Below are 22,729 nucleotides of genomic sequence, written 5' to 3'. Positions count from 1 at the left end.
ATCTGATAAACGCGGGGAGGGGGCCAGGGATTAGCCAGGACAGAGGAGTCCTCTATCTGCAGGGTTTAGCTCAGCCTCAGATTAACTCCTGGCCCTCCCCCTACTCCCACAGCAGTGCCATAAATCCCGGGTGCCGGGGGATCCCGGGGTCAGCAGCAATGGCTGGACTCGCCGCTGGGCACAGGGAGGCACGGCCAGGCAGGACCAGGGAGCCAGGGAATCACCACCGGGATTCACGTGGTTGAAGGCAGGACACCCTGGATTGCTCCAGCACCACGGCACAGCCCCCGGGGCTGGCTCACTGGGCTCCCTCCTCACCCGAGAAGCCGCGGCTGAGGATGTCAGTGAGGGCTCATTTCCAGGCACAGCTTTTTTTGTTGTGGGAAGAATAGGGCCGTCACCCAGCCAATGTGGGAAGCCTGGATGATTAAAGCGAGGAGGAATCGGAATCCTTCCCCTGCCATCCCCATCTCCCCAGTCGAAGGGCGAGATGGTGTGAATGGCCCCCTGGCCACAGGCACTGCACACACCTCCAGCAGAAACCGTTCCTTGGGTTTCCAGATTAAGATTCGCCGTCGAGCAGCAGCACACACTGCGAACAAAGACACAGACCCCAGGGACCACAGAGGTGTCCCTGCTCCCCACAAACCTCGCTCAAACAAAACTGGGAGATGAAAAATGATGGCCTATAGAAAGCCTTAGAGATTTAGATCTTTAAAAAAATCCTACAGGGACCATAGCCAGGCCCACGTTGCTCCCCTGTGCCCACGGGTTTGCTGCTCCTGACTTTTGCCAGTTTTCACCCCATGTAATGCCTGGTGTGGGTGAAGGATGGGAGAGATGGGGCAGAACCACAGTGAACTTCACAGAAATGGTAAAGCACAAGCAAATCTAAAGCAGTTTTACACTGAGGGTGCTCTGAACTCCCTTAAGCTTGAAATTTCACTAGAATATCAAACCAGATAATAAGAATAGCCATTTTTAAGCAAATAAGCCCTCCCTCCTCCCTGTCTCTGTCACCTCTTGTCTCACTGATTCCTCTGGTTTCAAAAGCTACACACCGCAACGCAGATTAAGACAAAAAGCAACTGATAAGAATTTTTTTCAAATACCTGTTTTATTTCAGAGAGAGAGCTGAGGAAGCTTCCCCCTGCCGCCCTCCCCAATTTTCCTGATGAGTCTTACATTTAACAAACTTATACATGGGATATTCTGGCTTTGTTCTCCCAACCCATTGTAGCAGGGGCCACTAAATCAAACAGTTGCTGCTACGACAAAAGCACTCACAAAAATCTCAACCTCATCTTGAACCCTGAAGATTTTTATGGCTACTCCCTTGCTAGCCCCTCCCCGAAGCCACATTAAAGGATGTATTGTTTTCAGAGGTCATGGTAGGTTTCATACCACATACAACGTAAATTCTCCAAGAATATGATGATGTTACACAAGAATCACACAAGATGGAGTGAAAAAGAGAAAAAAATCTCCTCTCGTCTATGTTTTATAAAATAAACGGTAAAAGCAAGACATTTAATTTTTCAGGAAACTTGCTTTTCCCCTCAGCAAAATGAGCAGTCTTGATAATTTTTTAAATAACATTCCTATGAATTTCCAAAAGGAAATACCTTACAATCTTGCCGAAACACATGGCAAAGACCCATACAGAAAGCACTACAGCACGTGAATGAGATTCTAAAATACACAGCAAATAAATTAAAGCATTGGGACACACACCCAGCACACCCCTGTCACTGCTCCCACCTGTGCCACTCCTGTGGACAAACACCCCGAGCAGGCGACCGGGAAGCGCCGTCGGTGTTGGGAATGGGGGAGCGGCACTGCCGCATTCCGGGAGGGGACCAGGAGCTGGCTGCATCTGCAGGTCCCCAGGCTGCCAGGGGGTCACACCCACCCCTGGAGACCCAGTTTAAAACTCTACAGCAACTACAGCTCCCTGTGAGATTTACCTGGGAAATCTGACGGTGTGTTGGTGCAGCCGGCTTGTGGGATTTTCCATATCGGTGCTTTACCATGGAAGAGAAACAAAGACTTTGTTTCCAAGAGTAAGGCCAAAAGTGAAGGCACAACCCCTCACCCAAACCCCAGGACACACGGTGCTGGGATTTGGCCTGGCTGGAAAGCAAGAGGGAGAATGCAGAAAGCTGCTGCCGGCAAAACTTCCCTTTTATACAACAGAATGTGAATTTACAGCTTAAGAAAATCTTATATAGCTGAAAAGAAATTACAGGCAACACTCAACACTGCAATTCATTAATATATTTAACATCTTTTCAGCTGCGTGCCAGTTATGTGCTTCTTGATTAACTGACCCTATTGCAGCTGCCTGCAGCACCCTTTAGCTGGGTTTAAATCTCAGGCTGCTAAATACCAGCTGTTTGGGGAGGGGGGCAGAGGGAGAGATCTCATACATGTGTTACTTAAATCCCAACAGCGTCTCACTCCCCTCCCTCCTCTGATGATGCCTCAAACACAAACAAACATGTTGGGGTTTCTTTTTCCCTTTATTTTTCCTAACGATGTTTTTCATTGTCAATTTTTAGTTTCAAGAAAACCATCCTGTGAAATTCAAACCCCAGAACTGGAGGAACTCCCCCTTCACTGTGGAGCGCTGCATTGTCCAAACAAGCCCACCCCCAAACCAGGCGCCTTTGCTTCAGGGGCCTTTTTTTTAAACTTATAATCGATGAACACAGGGATTAAATTTTCTGTGCGCTGGCCCCTGCTCGGGACGGCAGCGAGCTCGGCGGCAGAGCCCGTGGCCGGGCGCACAAAGGGCCGGGGCGTCCCGCTCCTGCTCCCCATCGACCCCGCAGATGGGGGTCCTACCCCACGCTGGAGGCGGGCGAAGGCTCCGCGTCCTGCCTGGCCAGCCCAGCTCAAAGAGCAGATTGTGCTGCCCCGGATCAGGCCGGCCATGGTGAGAGCTGAATAGAATTAACCCTCTGTGAACTAAAACAAAAACATTTGTGTGCCCAGCTGGGAGAAAGGTTAATTTAAATAGACAAGCCCCCCGAAAAAAAAAAAAAAAAAAGAGGAGGGGAAAGAAAGAGGCAGCCTGCAACCTTATTCTCTGTACTGTAAAAAGATGTTCTACTCACAGAGAGTGTCATTTTAAAAAGCAGCGAGTACTGGAAAGAAAAGAGGAGAAATGCTGCACTAGAGGAATGGCCAGTGCCATCTCACTCTGCTCTCCCTTTCCAGTAATGAAATCCCAAACTCACGGTCTTATTCCACCCTGATTCTGTTTCTGCCCAAGCAGAGTACAATCAAAAGAAAACCCCCAGAAAAAAACCCCAGAAATCATCAGCTGCTCCTTCTCGGCTCGGTATAAATCAAGAGCGTGCAGCTGATGAAACCCATCACCCTTCCCCTGCCTGGGACACATCTCCATTTGCATATCAAAAACTCATCTGTGAAATGCAACTTCTCCCGGGCAGGGGAGCCCCGGCCCCGCCGCTGCCTCACCCCGACACCAGCCCCGCGCCCCACGGACCCCACGTCTCGGCGGGCGGGAGCTGCCGAGGGACACGGGGCGCTGCGGGACCCGAGCCCCGCTCCATTGTGCGGGACGGGGAGAGGACGGATCCTTCACTCCAGCCAGTTGTTGCACAAAGAGTTTGGAACAAAAGCCCGCACACCAAAATGTGCCCGATGGCCGGGACCGCAGCTGGGGACAGGCACGAGGGTCTCGGTCGCGCTGCCCACGCTCACAGACCGACTCCGAGTTTAGTCGCTCTCCCAAGTGATCAACTTTCGCTGATCCAATTTTAGCAAAATAAAGCTCCCTGCCCTCGCTCCGGCGCGGCCGCACGCTCTGAATTAACAACTGGGTTAGACTGGGGTGGGTTTTTTTTAATTGATACATTACAAAGCGGTAAGATGAGGACCTGATTTACCTGCCCTAAAACCTACTCTCCTGGCCCTGCTGAAGCTGTCTAGATGTGCAACCACTGAGAACGATGCCAAATTAAGAAAATCTGAAACTAACCCCACCTCCAGCAGTCCGGGCTGCGGGAGCAGGGCCTGGGCACGACTGAAACAGTGACTTGTTCAACGTGTGTTACCAAACACGCAATGTCCTCTCCTGAAATATTTCATTCTTATTCTTAAGATGAGCTTTACCGCTATCTTCAGTCACAGAGAGGAAAAAAAAGCTGCAAATACCGGGGGGGGCAGCGCCGGTGCCGGGAGGGCGAGCGCGCGCTACCGAGCGCCTCCGTGACCCCGATACTATCCATAATTAACAATACCAAAAAAAGCTCCTCCAGATGGTCGGAGGGATTATGAAGTTTAAAATATAAACAAATTAAGCCACAAAACAAACTAATGCCCTTTTTTTTTTTTTTAATTGCATAATCCCGCTCGCAGCCCAGGGCTACGCTGCCCGGCCCCCGCGCCCCGGGAGCCCTGCAAAGGCAGGAAAAGGGGAAAGCCCGCACGGCTCCTTCTCCCGGCAGTCCCGCAGCCCGCGGTCCGAGCCCCGCACGCCGCAGCCCGCGGGCGCCGGGACGGGCGGCCCCGGCCCGGGAGCGGCCGGGGGGCGGCGGCCCCGGGCCCGGCAGCCTCCGGCGGCACCGCCCGGACAAAGGCCCGACCCCGCTCACCTTCCATGCAGGTCGAGTCCCGCTTCATCCCCGGCCGGCTCCTAGGGCCGCCTCATGGCGGCGGCGGGCGGGCAGCCCGGCTCGGCCATCGCCGCCGCCGCGGGCCGCCCTATGCTAACGACGTGATGTCAGCGCCGCCCCCGCCGCACCGGCCCGCGGGGGGCCGCGCCCCCGCCCGCCCCCCGAGACACCGAGCGAGACACCGAGCGAGACACCGAGCGAGACACCGAGCGAGACACCGAGCGAGACACCGAGCGAGACACCGAGCGACAGACCGGCTGACAAACCGATCGTCTGAGCGACAGACCGACCGACCGACCGACTGACAGACCGACCGACAGACCGACTCACGGACAGACAGACCCACTGATAGACCGACTGACCGCTGCCCCTGCCACGAGGCATAGCCTGGGCAGTTGCCACGAACCATCAGACACTGGCCATCACCACCAACCACTGGCCATTTGCCACCAGCCATTATCACTGGCCACCACTTTGCACAGTCCTTTCACTAACTTCCCAGGGAACGTGAGAGAGCTGTTCACTGCGGTGTGAAACAGGAACCACCAACACACGCATCAACAACATCCAGGGATCCCCAGTATGAAAATACAGGTTGCCCAGAGCAGCTGTGGCTGCCCCATCCCTAAAGTGTTCAAGGTGAGGTTGAACAGGGCTTGGAGCAACCTGGCCCAGTGGAAGGTGTCACTGCCCATGGGAGGGTGTGGAAGGAGATGAGCTTTAAGGTCATTTCCAACCCAAATCATTCTGAGATTTTGTGACTCTGTGAAAATTATTTCTTTGAACTGATAACAAGTATTGGCAAAAAACTTATGTTTAGTTTTGATCACCAGTGAAAAGCAGTACAGACACAGGCAGTACCAGCCAACAGGCACAGCTCACAATGCTCAGGCCAGTGCCCTCAAGGAAGCCACTTCCCATGCCCAGGCCTGGCAGAGCACTGTGAACATGGACTGAGACTCCCAGTTCCCCCAGGACTGGGAATTCGGGTGCTGCCTTGGTGGTGGTCACTATGGGGCAGGGGACTGGAGTCCTCCTCACAGGGGTCTGCACAAGTGGGATGCTCGAGTTAAAATGGAGCACAGTAAATCCATGACTGATTTAGCTGCCCACCTCAAAACAGGTACCATAGGCAGCACTGATCGTGGTGAGCCCTTTGTCAGACACAGACATGTATGTCTGCACCAGAAAATGCTTTCATGAAGCTCTTCTGCCCCTTCATCTCCCCCTGGGATGAACTCAGCCTGGGCTACAGTGTGTCCTTAGTGCCCAATAAACTGTCCTGGTGCTCAGCTGTGCTTGACCAGCCCAAACCAACACTCACCACACCACAGCATTTAAGGGAAGGCTCTAGAGCATTTCTGCTGATGCCCAATCCAGCCTGTCCTCCAGATGTCTGGATGTCTCAAAAGCCACAGTTTGCTTCTGTTCCTCATCCTGAGGACCGCAGCGCCCAACTGCGCTCTGAGAAATGGCTGGCTTAGAATAAACAAGGCACAGAGGCAACAAAAGAGGTCATATTTCACTCCATCCCAAGCCTGAAATTTCATTGCTTTCTGGTGACATCCAGCAATGCAAGTAACCTCGTGTGCATGCAGGGCAGAGCTCAGTGGTGTCCTGGCAGCCTGGGCACCCTGCTCCGGCTGGGCAGGGGATCTGCAGCTTGGGCAGGGGATCCGGCCACCAACCCCAACCCTTCCGTGATTCTCTCTACTCATAATCTTGTTTTTAACCCAGCATTTCTGCACAGCAGGTGCATTTGCAGGGGCAAACTGTCACAAGCCCATCCCGCACTGCTTTGCTGATGCTGTAAATCTGTGCAGTTCTGTGTCAGTCCTTGAGACCCTCATGGGACTGACCCCTCCTTTTTCACCGCGGCAGTCACCAAACCCGGGCTGGGTGAGGAGCGGTGCCACTGCCCTCGCAGTGCATGGCCAAGGTAAGCCAGCCCTGGCTGCACTATTTACACAGCTGTTTGCAATTGTGCTGCTCCCAAAGCTCCACATTCTTCATCCCATGTGAGCCCTTCGCTGGCTCCTGGCACCCCTTGGAGAAGTGTGACCAGAATGCAGAATGCTTATTTTGTAAAGCTGCAGCGTGGTGTGGACACAGCAGGCTGAAATAAAGCAACTTAATCTTGAGATAACACAAAGTTGCTCCCACAACTGCTGTTAGAACCCAAAACACAGATACACCAAAAAAACCCCAAAACAAACCCAAAAAAACCCCTCCTAATTCTGAAACTGCAGTTACAGACAAAACCTGGCTGGGAAAAATGATAATTGCCCAAACAACCCAAATCTTCCGAATTATTCACTACTCACATTAAATACACGTCAATTTATCCATAATAAATCCTTACAGGCAGAAAATAATTACAGAGATCTGAAAGTGTTCTGTAAAATCAGAGGCCAACTGGGAATGGGCAGAGGGCAGGCAAAGACAGGAAAAATGAGTTCTGTTGTCTGACCCAAACAGCCTTGCAGCAGGTCTGGGCAAAGGAAAAAGAAAGTAGCTGGTTCTTATTTGAGCCTGGATCAGCCAATTCCCACCCCAGACAGAAAAACCTGATGCTGCTGTAACCAACATCGAAGATTTTAGAATGACACCAGTTCGTAACAGAAAAAGCCAAAAGCATTGCCAAAAAGTGGGCAAGTGCCACTGCTGCCTGCAAGGGATTTATTGTCCTGATGTTAAAGCCATAAGGGACAAGCACAGGAAGCAAGAGGAGGTACTGCTCCTCTCCCCGGGTGCTCCCTGGTCATGTGCCATGAGACCACCATTCCAAGGGGAAGGAATTCTCAAAAGATGTGACTTTTTCAGAAATAAAGAGACAAACTGGTGTCACGAGCCAGTACCAAAATGGATAGAACAGTGCCAGTCCAGCACAGGTCTCCCAGGACACTCTCTGCCAATACCATCACCTGCCACAGCCGATCCCAAAATCTTTGATGAAAACACCAAATTTGGGCAGAGCAGGGTTGGCAGAGCTGTGTGGCCCCAGGACAGGGGCAGCCGTTCCTTGAGCTCTTGCTCTCCCACCCACGGCCACAGTTTCATAATTCCCCGTGCTCCAGCGAGGCTTTGCCCATTTTCATGACAATCGGGGCTCTGTTGTGTCCCTGCAGTTTGAGCCATCAGCCCCTTTGTGGCAGGAACAAAGTCCGGGCTGAGGATAACAAAACCCAGCACATCTTGGCGCTGAAGGCAACAAACCCAGGGCTGCCCCCACACCACTGAGCTGGCCACGGACCAAACTACCAGGGGATTTGATTTCAAGCAACAAACAGATCCTAAGGAAATACCCGACTCCTGGCTTAGTTTTCATTTTACCAACAACGGTGCCGCCAGCAGCACCTCTGCTGTGCAGCGCCTGAGCCCGTGCGGGTCAGCAGGCACAGGAACCTGGGGAACGAGACCAAGCACCCGCAAGCAGAACCAACCTGGTTTGCAAATGTAGCTGAATAAATGATAAAAATTCAGATTAACACATCTCAACAGCCTCAGTACTGTGGATGTTACTGCTTTCAGGCACTGCAGTGAGAGAACTGGTTGGAGGTAAATACAGCGTGTACTTTCCCCAAAAGGTCTATTCCACTCACGATGCATGCAGTTATTTCAGAGAAAATTTTTTAAATTAATATAAAATTGCTTAGAGGAGCTATGGAAGGAACTGCAAAGAATGATAATAAACATCCACCTGATGTCTGAGCTGTTCTGTGATAATGGTTTAACAACAGATCGGGTAATTCCTCTCCTCCCTGGTGTTAAACATACCAGGAGTGTGGTGTTAATAATTCTAGTGAAGGTGGTCACTTGGCGCACATAAAATTAAGCAATTTTCTCCTTCTTACTAGTTTGATAGGTCATTGTATAAATTGAACCCTTCTATCAATTTCCAGTTTTATCTGTTTATTTATATTTTTATTCGCCTGGCTACCGAATTTGCCGTCCCAGTCAATTGAGCAGTTACAAGCAGCGTTTCATTGCACCTCGCTTGGTGGGTGACAAACTGCAGAAAGCAGCTCTGTGTAACAGAGGAAAAGGCAGGGGGGAGGTTAAGGGCTCCTCAGAGAGGTCGCCTTCAGAGGAAAAAAGGAAAACAAACGGGATTGTAGGCATGAGAAGTATATGGCTTTACTGCCTTAGTGGGAAAGTACAAGAAAGGAGAATTGCAAAGGGAGAAGCTTTACATTTCTATGAGGAGGCAATCGAGCTCCATTCCCTTCCTATGGGATGGCTCCATCCATTCTGAGAGTGCATCTCCTGTAACTCCCAGTAACCAAATCAGGTCGCACAGCATTAGATCATACTGGGAAACACGGGGAAGTCCTTGGGCTGGGCCCCTGTTACCAGCAAGAGCCTCACAGAGCCCCGAGCACTGCATGGCTGGAGCAACAGCCAGCCCAGGGCAAGATCCGACCCTTGCACCTCCTCCTGTGGGCAGTTGTTTCTGCCAGGGGTCCATATTCAGGCACAGAGCCCACAGCAGGTGCAGCAGCAGGGCTTTGTCCCGGCGTGTCCCACCTACAGAACCAGCGCACCCATCAGCCAGCACGGGCACAAATGAGCCCAAATCTCTTCATCCAAACCTGGGCAGAAATGATGTTTAGCAGGATGCAGGAACAGAGGAGAGGCCTGTAGGCCAGGAGGCAGAGAGTATCTCTCAGGTTTGAAGAGTGGGAAAAGTTAAAGTTCTGTGCATTAAAGTGATAAACTGAAAAGCCAAAAGATGATTTTATGCCTGACTTACACAAACTGTGATCACACAGCTACACCAGTCTGCTGCAGTTGCTGGTGTTTTTAATAATAGCAACAACAGACCAAGTTTGTTATTCTAACTGTAGTTATTATAATTCTGGACAGTATTTACAAATTCCAGCTTGGTGGTGAGCAGCAATTTTTTGAATACCCAGGGAAAAACAAACAGACAGTGAGGACATTTCCTCGAATTTCAGGTCAGATGGCAAAACGAAGAAAAAACCTTCAGAATTACAACTACAGCCAACACGTTGCTGTGACTGCAGCGGCTTGGGAGCTTCTTTGGATCATTAGGTGCTGGTGAAAGTCCTGTTTGGGAATGCCCTGGCTGCTCCATGCCTCCTACACCCTGGTGAGACTCCAGAAGGACGGGGAGGTGGCACATGGTGACAGCACAGAGAGACGCGGGCCATGTGCAGGACGAGGCCGCGAGCACAGGCCGAGCATCCCTGTTGTGCAGGGCTGTCACCAGGCACGGAGAAACGCCTGGATTCTGTGGGAAAAGAGAAAACACCGGCGGATCCGCATCCTTGGGCTTTACAGCAAGTGTAACACGTGCTACGCCGCAGGGTTCCTGTGGGGTCAGTGGCCACGGGCCCGGCCCCCGCTCGGTGTCCCCGCGGGTCCGTGCGGCCGGCGCTGGACGGGAGAGGGCAGCAGCCGACCGAGGACACGGCGAGCGGCACGGCGGGGGCGGCACACCGGGAACGGGGCCGGGCACACCGGGAACGGGGCCGGGCACACCGGGAACGGGGGCGGGCACACCGGGAACGGGGCCGGGCACACCGGGAACGGGGGCGGGCACACCGGGAGCGGGGCCGGGCACACCGGGAACGGGGGCGGCACACCGGGAACGGGGCCGGGTACACCGGGAACGGGGGCGGGCACACCGGGAGCGGGGCCGGGCACACCGGGAACGGGGGCGGGCACACCGGGAGCGGGGTTGGGCACACCGGGAACGGGGGCGGGCACACCGGGAACGGGGCCGGGCACAGCGGGAGCGGGGCCGGGCACACCGGGAGCGGGGCCGGGCACAGCGGGAGCAGGGGCGGCACACCGGGAGCGGGGCCGGGCACACCGGGAACGGGGGCGGGCACACCGGGAGCGGGGCCGGGCACACCGGGAACGGGGCCGGGCACACCGGGAGCGGGGTTGGGCACACCGGGAACGGGGCCGGGCACACCGGGAGCAGGGGCGGGCACACCGGGAACGGGGCCGGGCACACCGGGAGCAGGGGCGGGCACACCGGGAGCGGGGGCGGCACACCGGGAGCGGGGTTGGGCACACCGGGAGCGGGGCCGGGCACACCGGGAACGGGGCCGGGCACACCGGGAAAGGGGGTGGGCACACCGGGAGCGGGGGCGGCACACCGGGAGCGGGCACACCGGGAACGGGGCCGGGCACACCGGGAACGGGGGCGGGCACACCAGGAACGGGGGCGGGCACACCAGGAACGGGGGCGGGCACACCGGGAACGGGGGCGGGCACAGCGGGAACGGGGGCGGCACACCGGGAACGGGGCCGGGCACACCCGGAATCACACCCGGCTCTGCCCAGGGCCGCCTCAGCCGCTCCACGGAGCGAGCACGGCACCGATGCGGATCCGCTTTCAGCACCAGCTTTTGTTGGCCTCGCAAGGCGCCCGCTCCGGCCCCGGCGCTGCCCCAGCAGCTCCGCAGCATCCTCCCCTCCCGGGTGCCGCAGGGCACCGAGGCACTAAAGGGTCCCGCTCACGGGCTGGATGACACTTCGGGTTTAATTTTCTTGCAATTAACTGTTCTGTCAGTAGGAGTAGCTATTTAAAATGTCCCTTTCCGCCCCCAATCATCTTTGAGTATTCAATTTAACTTGTTGAAGTTTGTAATCCTATTTTCCTTTTTTACAAAATAAAAAGGGAAAACTGATCAGAAATGTCCTCCCAAAATTTACAAAAGTGGGAATAAAATTATGGAGGAAGTACCTGTTATACCCTGACAATACCCCCAGACTTCCTCTTTGTATCCATGTAACCAGCCAATAATACATCCATGCCACAAACAGCATATTCCACTGAAAAAACCACATCACCCAAACTCCCAGCTTCTGTCAAGAACCTCCTGCCAACACCTCAGCTTGGAGACTGAGTGATTTACCATCTACAACTATCTATAAACAACAATTACTTCTGAAGATGAATTCAAGCTTAAATGAAATCATGAAATGTCAAAATCTATGGAAAAAATATTTATTAGAAAGGCAAGGGCAACTGAAGAAAGAGAAGGTGGCACTGGCATGGGACAACAGCGCAGGAGAAATCCCCATACTCAAAAAATCCTTGTGTAAATTCAGCTTCCTTTCTAGAGGGCCTCAAAGCAGCAAGGAAAGGCAACCAGCACGGAGGGTGGCACAGTGACACACCTGGCCCTGTTTCAGGGGGATAAGGGCCCCTAATTTGTCTCGGGCTCTGCATCCCCTTTCTCTGTCCAGCCATAACCTGAAGTGCCCAGCTCAAAGATGCAGAGGGGGCTCCTCTAGAAAAATGCTTTCATCATTTTAAGTTTCTGCTATTGCAGATGTGAGGAAAATGTCCCCATGAGCTACACAGGTTGTCCTGGCTGCAAAGTCGAATCTTTGTGTGTACAGCAGGTTGTGTGGTTCCAGCATAACACTGCAGAGGAGAATGGTGCTTGGGAAGTTACATCTTTGCATCCTGTCCAGTGCTTTGGGCCAGCCTGGAGATCTGGGGCATTTCTGCACTGCTCCTCCCTCCTACTAATAATGGTTCCAATTCTGAACAGGGCAAGAGCTGAATCCTGAAAAAATACATGTTACCTCCCTGTCTTCCTTCTGCTAAACCTGATCCTCATCCTTTCCTTCTGATAAACTGGATAATCTATACGTCACCTGTACCAGCAGCTCCCAGGCCCAGATACCACCCACCCCAGTTAGCACGAGGTTCCAAATTAAGATGTACGTGACTGCAAAGAGCCAATTTTATTAGACAAACACTAGGGGAAAAAAATCTTCCATCCTCCTCTCATTCGTGAAGCCACACAGGGCAAACTATTCCCATGCCTATTCCTGACAGGGAGCGAGGCTGCCCCAGCACGGGGGCCGCTGCTTTGGGTGTAAAGGCTGAATCGAACATGCAGTATTAAAGACAATTAGGTTTTCAAAGAAACTACACTAAACATTTCTTTCATGTGTAATCAAATTATGTTAAAGCAAACCTCATAATTTAAACCATTCCATTGGTCAGCTCCTATTTGTTTTCCCTGCACCCTCATTTTTGCTCCAGATCTGTCACATTACATTAACACCTTTCCTACTCACTGCCTACAGAAATAACAGCCTTCGACATGCCTGCACAATCCATTTGTCCTGCTCTAATTACTTTTTGACATAGCCTCTTCTGCTGTTATCTTGCCTTTTCTGACCTCTGTCTGTATTAAAGCCATTTAAAACAATCTTTAAACTCGGTATTTATTGTGATGTGTCTTATATGATACTGCTGGAGTATCAGGCAGCAACATTTTGTAAATCAAATATTTAAATCTATGGTAATACGATAATGTACTTGAGGAGGAAAGCTACTGCATAGTGGTAAGAGCTACAACTGGCTGCTTGTAACACAAGCCCCCAGGACTGCAGCACATTTTCAGGATGAAATTCCTGTAGTCATAAAACTGTTCTACATAAGGAAGCTGCTCAAATCTGCTCTTCTGTGTACTAGGAATTTCCCTTAAATTCACAAATGGGGAGGAAAGCAGGAGAAACTGAGAAAAGTGTTCATCCTGCACAAGAGAGCCCGAACAACCTCCAGACAAACTGAGCAGACAGGAAGAGGATCAGGCAGGGTGCACTGACAAATCATACTCTTCTTCAAACCCACAGAAGAAACCATGAATCTTTAATCCCAATATCCCTCTGTTTTCATCAAGCCCATTCAAAAACTGTGCCCTCATTTTCTTTTGTGGTGATTCACAGAAGATGAGCCTCTAATTACCAGCTACTTCCCCAGCTGAAGCAGCGGAGGATCTGCTCTGTGCCAAGTGTCTGCTTTGGAGTCAAGAACTTTTCCACATGGTGGAACTAATTTTTTGGGTATCAAGTTGATCCCAATGTACGGATGTCTCACGATACAGTCTAACTACATCTTTACATGCTATTTTCCACATGATCCAGTCTCGTGCTAACTTAATTGGTATCTAGTCAATATTTTACTCACATTTAAAGAGATTCCTCCAACCTACATTTGGTCTGGTTCATTTACAGGGTAATTATCCAGCTCACACCAAGTCTGGCCTTCTAGATCCAACCAGTGCAGACACAGGCACAGCTCTGCTGGGAAAGCACAGCTCTACACTTTGTCTTCCAGACGACAGCACTATAAAACCAACGGGGGACAAAACCAGACTCAATTAAAATACATTAAATGCAATGCAACAATTCTAGGATTTGTCACAGACATTTTATTTCTCTGAATTCCTCTGACTGTGTCCTCAGGACATTAAATCCCATGAATGCTGTGGAAAGCTCTTCCCACAACACTTCCCTATGCTCATTTTTATTTTCCTCTTTCTCTTTCCTGTCAGCAGCCCTGACCACAAACCTCAGCCTCATTAAGGCATCTAAACAGAGAAGGGATCCATGGCTGCACAACCAGGCCAGTCTGCTGGAAAAGCAGGAGTGTGAGACAATGCTGTGCTGGAGCACAGCTGATGGAAAGGTTTTTCAGCGATGGCTTTTCGCAGGACATTCAACAGCAGGAGTGGGTAATGCCCACAGGAATTGCTGAAACAGTGAGGATTTAGGGAACCAAAAGCAACAGATACCAGTCCTGGAACCAAGGCCACAGAGATCCCCAAATTTCGTGCCTCATGAGTGAAGAGGCTCCAAGCTCCTCTGTACGGTGGCACAGAGCAGCATCTCTTCCCAGCCGGCTGCGGAGCAGCTGCCGGCGGAAGTCGGGGGCTTAATTCCTTATGCAGGAGCCTCGTGCTTGGAGGAGACCCATGCTAGGACCGTGATCAGTTCTTAACAGATGCCTCTAAATTGCCTGCTGGAGGAATCCACCTCTCCCCGTGACTGCCCGGGGACGCGGCCCCCGAATTAGGGGGGTTGATTTCCCCTCATTAAGCCTGTCCTGAGCTGCTCTCTGCGGGAACCGTCCTCGCCACAGCTCCCACTGCAGCTCCAGAGAAACCCTGGAACTCCACGGAACCCCTGCTACTGCCTTGGTTTTCCTGGCTTTGGGAATGTGAAAATGGCAGATTAGCTAAACCAAACAAATTCTCCCGGTTGCTCTTGGGGCCGAGGAGCGGGTGCAGCCGAGGCCCCACTCACAGCACGTCTGTGTGTGCAGGACAGACAGACAGACAGACAGAGCTGCCCTGCTCTCTGCGGCCTCGCTGGCTGCCGACCACGGCCATAAATCCTTCCCAACGCAGCACAGCGGGTTTAGCCAGAGGGATCCTCTGCAACACGAGGTGCTGCAAGAAATGTGAGAGGGTTTGAGAGGAAACATGTAAGATTCAGATTTGAAATTAAAATGATCTGCCCCAACAACAACGCCTGGATTTCTGCATTAAATTTTTGACATTCCAATGGCATGATATGTTCGTGTTGCTCACCCAAGATAATCCCACGCATTTTTTCAGAAGTTAAAAATTAAAATCTGCATTAGGGTTTTTATCATATATCTTGAAAACAAGGCAAATAGAAAACTCCCAGTGCTCAGCACCAGGCATCTTATCAGCAGAAACTACGGGGCTCTTTGTGCTGTGCTGTGATGACTTTGCAGCACACGTACTCCTGAAAACAGCCCCTGCTACTCACAGGAGACACCCTGGATGCTCAGATCCATGGATCTCACCGCGAGGTGCCACACTGTGTGTCAGAACAGCCCAAATCACACTGAGCAAGTTCCTATGCCAAATTTAGCAAACTGCACTTGGACTACGTCTATAGGAGCAAAATAAGATGTTAGATAAGGGCCACACCAGGGTTATGTACACTAAGTATTTGGTTAAATCAGGAATTAGACTTATGAATTCTAGAGACATGAGTGTCACTTAACAAAACAGAACATAAATACCCACAGAGCAGTGACCCTCTTCTTTAAAGCAAAAGACATCCAGCTTTTCCTGTGTGAGTCTTGCCAAAGACTAATTACATTATTGCTTGTTATTTGTAACAAAACATAAACATTTTCCTTATGCCCTGAGACAGCAATCACAGAGGAATCCGTACACCCTCACCTCGAGACACACTGTGTAGGGATACAAAGCTCTCTGATCTAGTCTCATCCACCCACTAAATTGCTCCAAAGTTTGCTTGCACATATTCTCTGCAAGTCCAGGGACAAGCTGCTTTCTGCACTGGCAATACAGCGAGCAGGGTGACAGTCTAACATGGTGTCCTGCTGAGATCCAAGAATAGCAATGCCTTAAAAGGCAGCGATGTTGAGATCACAAGGAAAAGAGAATTAGGGCACAGCTGTGGAGTTCTGTAGGCTAAAACATAGACTCAATATGTCAGAGAAAATTAAATCACAGAGCTACATGTAATTTCTAGTCTCATTTGGAACTTTGCTGTAGCTGTGCAGAATTTGTGCTTGGATCATACATGTCAGTCGCCGCATTTCTGCACACAGAAATAAAGCATGGAATTAATTTTAAAAGAAAAAACAAAGGGGTTGTATGGCACAGTAACACAAAGAGCTATGTTTGGAAGGATGTGTACATGCTACCGCAGCTCACACACACTTCTGTGGGCAGCTCTGGGGGACAGACAGCAAAGCCCCAGCCCCACCTCAGGTGACGCAGCCTCACCTGCAGCATAAAACAAACTGACCTGACGGATCTGAAAAATGCCTGTCTTCCTGTGGTTGTCAGATAAGTGAAAAGGACCCTTCCTCAAAATTGAAGGTATCAAAACTGATAACAAACTTTAGCATAGGCTTTTCCCCTTGAAGAAGTGATGTTACATTTTTCAGATCAGTATCTAGATATAAATTTCCCAGTATTTCTTTATCCTTGAAGGCCAGTACCAGCTTTTCTTCTGAAAGCATTCAATATCCAACAGAATACAGTCCATTATCCTCTGCCAGTATCTACTATTGCAATCTGTGTCCAACTAATGAATTTTTGGGATGTCAGGGTCCGTGCCTGTCGGTGCAAGAGCTGTGCCTTGAGCCAGGAACTTGGTGCCTTCCCCAGTGTCTTCTGCCCAGCTCCAGACAAGCCTCCAGAAGGCAGCACAGCAGAGACCAGCACAGAGTGGTTTGATGGTGAGAAGTGTGGGTTCCATGGGAGTCCCTGGATGAAAAGCTGACCTTTAGGCAGAGCAGGAAGGGCTCTCCTGGCCAAACCTGGACCCCAGGAGCAGCTGAGCAGTGCCTCACACACACAAGAGACCAGGCTTTACCTGACCAGCAGACCAAAATTCTCTCTTTAAAAGGCTCTGAAGGCCAGGGACAGATAAGAGAGAAGACGGAGGAGATAAAGCAGTTGGCAACAAGGGAGCAAAGGACTGATTGGGATGAGGTGTAGATGGCCAGGCTTTCCTAAATCCCTGGTACTTGAGCACTACAGTGGTACAGAACAGCAAGAAAACAGAGGTTGGAAGCTGCACGTAACTAGGACTGTGTTTAGCTAAGTGTATTTCCTGTGGAGCTCACAGAGCACAGTGCACTCAAAGCTGGTCTGTTGCCATCAGCCATCCTTTGTCCCTAAAGAGGTAAATAATACCTCTGATTTGTATATAAAGTTCAATAGCTGCTAATGGTTATGCTTCAGCTGCACACGGAGCTGTGGACTGACATCTCCAGGAGTCAATTCCTATGAAGGGATAGTACATTAAGAGATTTTACAAAGGGGGAGAGTTCAGCAGCCAACAGACAGGGAGAGGTGAAAACGAGCCAGGGAGGGACGTGCAGGGGCAGCTCAGTGAGTGTCTGGCTGGGGGACCAGGCTCAGTGGGACAGGAGCTGTCGACCCCTCCAGATGATCATTAAGGTCCATTCCAACCCAAGCTGTTCTGTGGTTGTATGACCCAACTCCTGCTGGAGTTCCAGAGCTGTGCGCACGTGGCACTGCTCGGGAGAAGGAGGAATGCACCGCGATAGACATCACACGGGGAAGGAGATAACACAGGAGTGCAGACGAGCAGGAGGGACGCGTGAATTCAGCCCGCAGCGATGGAGGAGAGCTCTTCTGGAAACCGCCAATACCGGGAAGGGTTAACAGGGCAGTTCCCGAGCACAGGCGCTGCACGCAGGGGCACACGTGCACACCACGATCTAATTAACAGAGAAAATGCCAAACGCAGCAGACGAAATGCTTTTCCCGAGCAGAACTATGTATTACCTACTTTAAGCACAGCCCGGTTCATACATATGCAATGTTCTTCGCAAACACCGCACGCGGTGCGGGAAACACTCCCGTAAATGAGGATGCAAAAGGAGGTCACTAATTCTCCTGGAATATCTTTGGGAGCAGGCGGAGGCAGCCCCGCACGCCATCCCTGCCCATCCCGGCCCGGCCGCCGCGGAGCAGCCGCAGCCCCGCGGCCGCTGCCAGCGCCGCTCGCCCTGACCCAGTTTCCCGCAGCATTTCTGCATAGCGACAGAGGTCCGAGCAGGACAAGTGTCACCTCCCAGCCCACGGGATTCTCCATTTCCTACTGCTTCGACTCGATGTGCCCAGCCTTTACACGCAGGTACACACAAGCACGGCATTGCACATAAATGTAAGTAAACACAGGAAGAGAAGGAATTAGAACAACAACAAAAATCCTGTTCTCGTACACAGAATATTCCTCTGAAGTAGATACAGGGCTGTGAGAGTGGCTACATGAATATCCATCCCACGGACCCTCCCTAGGAGAAGCCTGGCAGTTCCATTCTGGCCAAAGCTCTTTTAAAAGGAGTTTGCTCGTTTCTGGCTGGTCTGAGCATTCCTGTTGCCCTGAACCATTCCTGCTCTTTCACTTCCACCAAAAGGAATCCTATTTATTGAGCCACCCAGAAAATTACAATTCCTTCATTATCCCCAGCCAAAGCTCTGACGTTGTGAGGAAATGCATTTTCCCACCCCAAGCCCCACACACCCCATGTACTGTCCTATTTCCTACTCCCTCAGCCCCTATGGAATTACAGTGTATTGACTGCAGATGCACTGGCAGTTCTCATGTCATCTCAAGGCTTTTTCTTTTTAATTTTTTTTTCCTAGGTGAAGCATCTATATTTCCTCTGTTCTGCAATTTTGTGCCGAAACTATAACAAGCCAAAAATCTCTTCAATGGGAAATTTCACAAACGGAGGATTATGACTTCAGCTCCAGAATAAGCAGCAGGAGCAGATGGAACTCTTCAGAAACAATGATTCCATTTTCATGCAAATTTCCTTAGTAGTTAAAAAAAGACGACGAAGAAAAAACCACCAAGATATCAGAATGGTCTCTAAATGGAAGGTTTTTGAATGATGCTAAAAGCAAAGGGCTGGTAGCTCTCCAGAGTCCCAAGCATTTTAGCAGCAGTCAGGGTGAAAAAAAACCATGACAAACTAAACCCAGACTCCGTCCCCACTCAGAGTCAGGATAAGGGAAAGGGAAAATGGAGTGAATGTGTATTTTAGTTTTTATGATTTTCAACATCCTCGGCTTTGTGCTAATGCACACTTCAGAGCTAATTCTTATGCTCTTTAGGAGCACAGGCTTCATTCATGAAGCAGCATGACAAAAATTCTTTATCCACTTGATGACTACAGAAGGTGACAGGCACCGAGAAGCAGCCAGCCACGGGGACCCTGTCAGAGTGCTAACCTGCAGCGCTCCTCCTCGGAGGACAGCGCTCCCCTGATTGCAGGAACACAGACATGCATATTTCATAGCCCAAGTGTGGAAACGGAGCCAATTCTTTTGTTATTAATACTGGCAGCATACCCTAAAAAACAAATAATGCAGAGTTAGCAGACCCTGTTTCTGGCTCTTCTACTGACTTCTTACTCAGTTTTGGTCTTGTGCCGTAATTTCCCCCTTGTGTTTACTCCCCAAGTGAGAGAATTCAAGCTACTCCTTCACTCTCAGCAGGGTGAGGACAACTGGCTTTGCACAACAGAGTGTGACTGTGCCACACTGTCGTACCAACCACTGTCCAGCTGTGCATACAGAACACATGCTCACGGTAGTATATGGAATAGTCTGGAAGGCCCAGGGAATTCCACTTTTACAGGCTACTCTTTTAAGCTGAGGTTTTAAAGCCAAGAGGAAATGATACGCACAGAGGAGCAGGATTGCAACAACCCAGTGCAGTCTGTCAGGGCCTCCCCCTGCACATGGACCAGGGGAAGGTGCAGCCAGGCCTCTCCCTGAGCAGAGCTGCAGCCACCGGACACGGGGAGCCGGGACAAATCCAGGTGCCCCTCCTGCCACAGTTCCTCCCTGATGCCACTCCTGATGTTTTGAAGTGAGGCTTCATAAGTGCCTATCAATTCTATCAAACAATTTCTATTTCAATCAGTTTCACATTGATTTTTAAAATTTATTTTATCATTCCTTTTTCATGCAAAAGAGATAAAAATTTGGCTTCAAATAAGGCTGCCAAGAGTAAAGGTCTCTGACCATGTGTTCAATACCAAGAATACTTCTGTTTAATCCCATTCTACCTACACTTATCCTTTTCATCATGTCACTGGCCAAATCTTTTCACTTTGAATTTGCTCTTAAGCTGAATCTCTTTCCTTCCTCATCAAGTTAGATGGATTTAAGCAATGACAGCTATCAAAAGGACAGAGCACATACAAAATAACTCCAAAAATGTGCTCAACAAGGGTTTTTTCAAGCTCTTCCCTTGCTTACTTCTTAGCAGAAGGATGTAAAGAAACAATTTCCTCAGTTAATCCCTCCTTGACCCAAATTAACTTTTTCCAAACTATTTTCCTAAATAACTTTACAGTCTTGCCTGAACGAACTTGACAATAGGCACATTTCAGTCTCCCAAGGAAAGGAAGAGAACAGCAGTGGGGAGGGATAAGAAGATGACTTAGCTGGTCTGACCATCACAGTGCTGCACATTGGGGTGTGGGAAGATGGGAGGTTCAGATTAACACTCTGGATTTCTCTTTATTTCTCAATAAAGATGACACAGGAGGAAAAAAAGACATGTATCCTTTAAGCTCCCACTTCTTCACTTGCTGGTCTTTGCAGTATGAAGAGAAATGAGACCCATGTGCCCCGGGTCTCACCTGTCTGGATCAGCGCATTGGATCTGATCGAACTCATGGGAAGTCTTCCTTCCTCCTTCCCCTGTCTTGTCACAGCCTTTCTCCAGGATGGGAACTGCCAGAAAGACTCGAAGATAATTGGGGGAAGCACAAGGGAGCACCAGCATTGCCTCTTCTTTAGATAGATCTCCATCGCTTTTTCATTTTGACTTGGGTAAATTTTAAGCAGCAAAATGTAACACAAAGTTGATGACAGTCCTGTAAAAAAATGGCTGAAGGGCTGAAAGCTGGGCCAACCTCCACCTCCTGCCCCCAGCCCCATCAGCACTGACAGGGTCCTGCAGGGCCTGGCTCTGGTGTGGAGGAACAGCCACGGCACAACGGCCTCGGCTGCAGTGCCCTTGCCTGGGGAACTTGTTCTCCACGGCTGCTCCAGCAGTTCACTTCCCAATGGGAAATGATGTTTTCCATAGATTTAGTGAAACATGGTTCTAATTTAGTAATCGCGATGTTCATCCTACTGAGCAGGACCGAGTGTTTTGAGAATGAGAGCAAAATAATTAGGACGAGCCTCAAAATATTCGAGCGACTCAAACATTTGAAGATCACCTCTGATGTGGGGACAGAAGGAGGCACCTGGAGATTGGCATGTGGTTGTGCTTATACATTGTGCCAAAACCCTGTTCCCTTTTCCAGACCCTAACATTTCATACTTGAGGAGTTTTATAGTATTTCTGCTAATCTTAAAATGGGTTCCATAGCTGTTCAGATACCTTGTAAAGCCCATGTTACCCAAAAAAACCCACTCTTATGGATTCATTTTTTATTTTTCATGAATAGGATCAAAGATACTGCATGTTTTTCAGCCAAGAGCCCACTCTTACCCCAGCAAGCACCAGAATATGTATTTTAACAACTGCATCAAATACGTTTCAGGAGTATAAATAAATGACTCAAGAAATGAAAACCAATCTTCAAAAGAGGAGGCAGAGAGGAAGCTGTCTGGGAACTGGAGAAGTTACTACAACGGTGATTGTGGGAAGAATGGACAGCAGATACGAGTTATCTCCTTCACACTCATGACAGGGAGGTGGGAACCTCTTCATCCACATCAACAGCAGCTGTGTGACAGTGATACGAGCCTGGGTCACCATTAAAGCAGCATGTCAAGCTTTTTTTTTTCTTTTTCTTTCCAAATTGCTTCCTTTTGGATGAGTTCCATGTAACTGTCATTTGTTTTCTCATTTTGTTTTCATTTTCCATTTATGCATTCATCCAGCCCTTGAGGGGGCATTCTACAGAAATCCGTGTCAAGAATGCCCACAAGGGCTCTCTGACCCACCCCTCCCATTCCTCCCTGTCCCTCCATGACAACATGGCACATCCGAAAAACTCAACAAGCCTGACCAGCAAAGGGCAGGAACTGCATTGCCACTGTGGCACCTTCCCTTCATCTGCCACCTGCAGCTGCCCTGGTGCACGAGCCCCGTGCCAGGGTACTGGGGCTGCCAGACCCAGAACCCAGAAACAGCAGTGGGTTACTGCAGTTGCTACTGAAAGCATTTTTACAGCAGCAACATACAGAGGGAGAGAACAGCCATGCAGTGTCAGAGAATGAGAACCTGTCCTACGGTACAGGGTCGTAGGTCAGAAGGGACCTTGGGAGTCACCCAGTCCAAACTCCCCTCCAAGGAGGGTGTCCAGTGCTTTGGTCTCCCCCTCTCAAAATGTTCTCAGAGAAGAATAAAAGGTCAATAACTGAAAAAAGCAGAGAAAAAAAAAAAAAACACTAAGAAACCTGGAAGAGAATGAGAAGAGAAAATGCAACACGGACATGGACTTCTCCCCACTGCCCAGCCCTGGGTTCCCTCTGAAACACTTAAAGAAACAAAGTTAAGTGTGTCTTAGTGCAATTCCAGAGATATCCCAGGGTCTTGTTTCACTTTTGTAGCACAGGGAAAGGATGCAGACGAGTTGTGGGAGCAGCTTTGAGTTTTGTCAGTCTCAAACCACTGAAACTAGCAAGGTAGTGGAGTTCATTCATCATCAGGTGGTCTCATTGAGAACGTGCTTTAAAGTGTTTTATTCTGTCCTGCCATACAAACGGGAACGGTTGTTC

General features: G+C 50.2%; 1 protein-coding gene across 2 annotated transcripts in view; it reads right to left on the bottom strand.

Annotated features, from left to right (window-relative positions):
• NR6A1 (nuclear receptor subfamily 6 group A member 1) overlaps window positions 1–22,729 on the bottom strand; it is a gene marked incomplete at both ends in the record, with an annotated part of 70,441 nt that overhangs the window by 14,997 nt on the left and 32,715 nt on the right. The window contains one exon of one of the 2 annotated variants that reach the window (XM_082295047.1): window positions 4,626–4,653. The exons of the other annotated variant lie outside the window; for it this stretch is intronic. Within the exon in view, the coding sequence (XP_082151173.1) occupies window positions 4,626–4,653 (28 nt within the window). Of the gene's footprint in view, window positions 1–4,625; window positions 4,654–22,729 lie in introns of those variants that run through there. 2 annotated transcript variants of the gene reach the window in all.

This window comes from Coloeus monedula (genome assembly GCF_965178545.1).
Source record: "Coloeus monedula genome assembly, chromosome: 21".
Lineage (NCBI taxonomy): Eukaryota > Metazoa > Chordata > Aves > Passeriformes > Corvidae > Coloeus > Coloeus monedula.
Note: the sequence above shows the minus strand (reverse complement) of the source record. Positions and strands in the feature narration are given on the sequence as shown.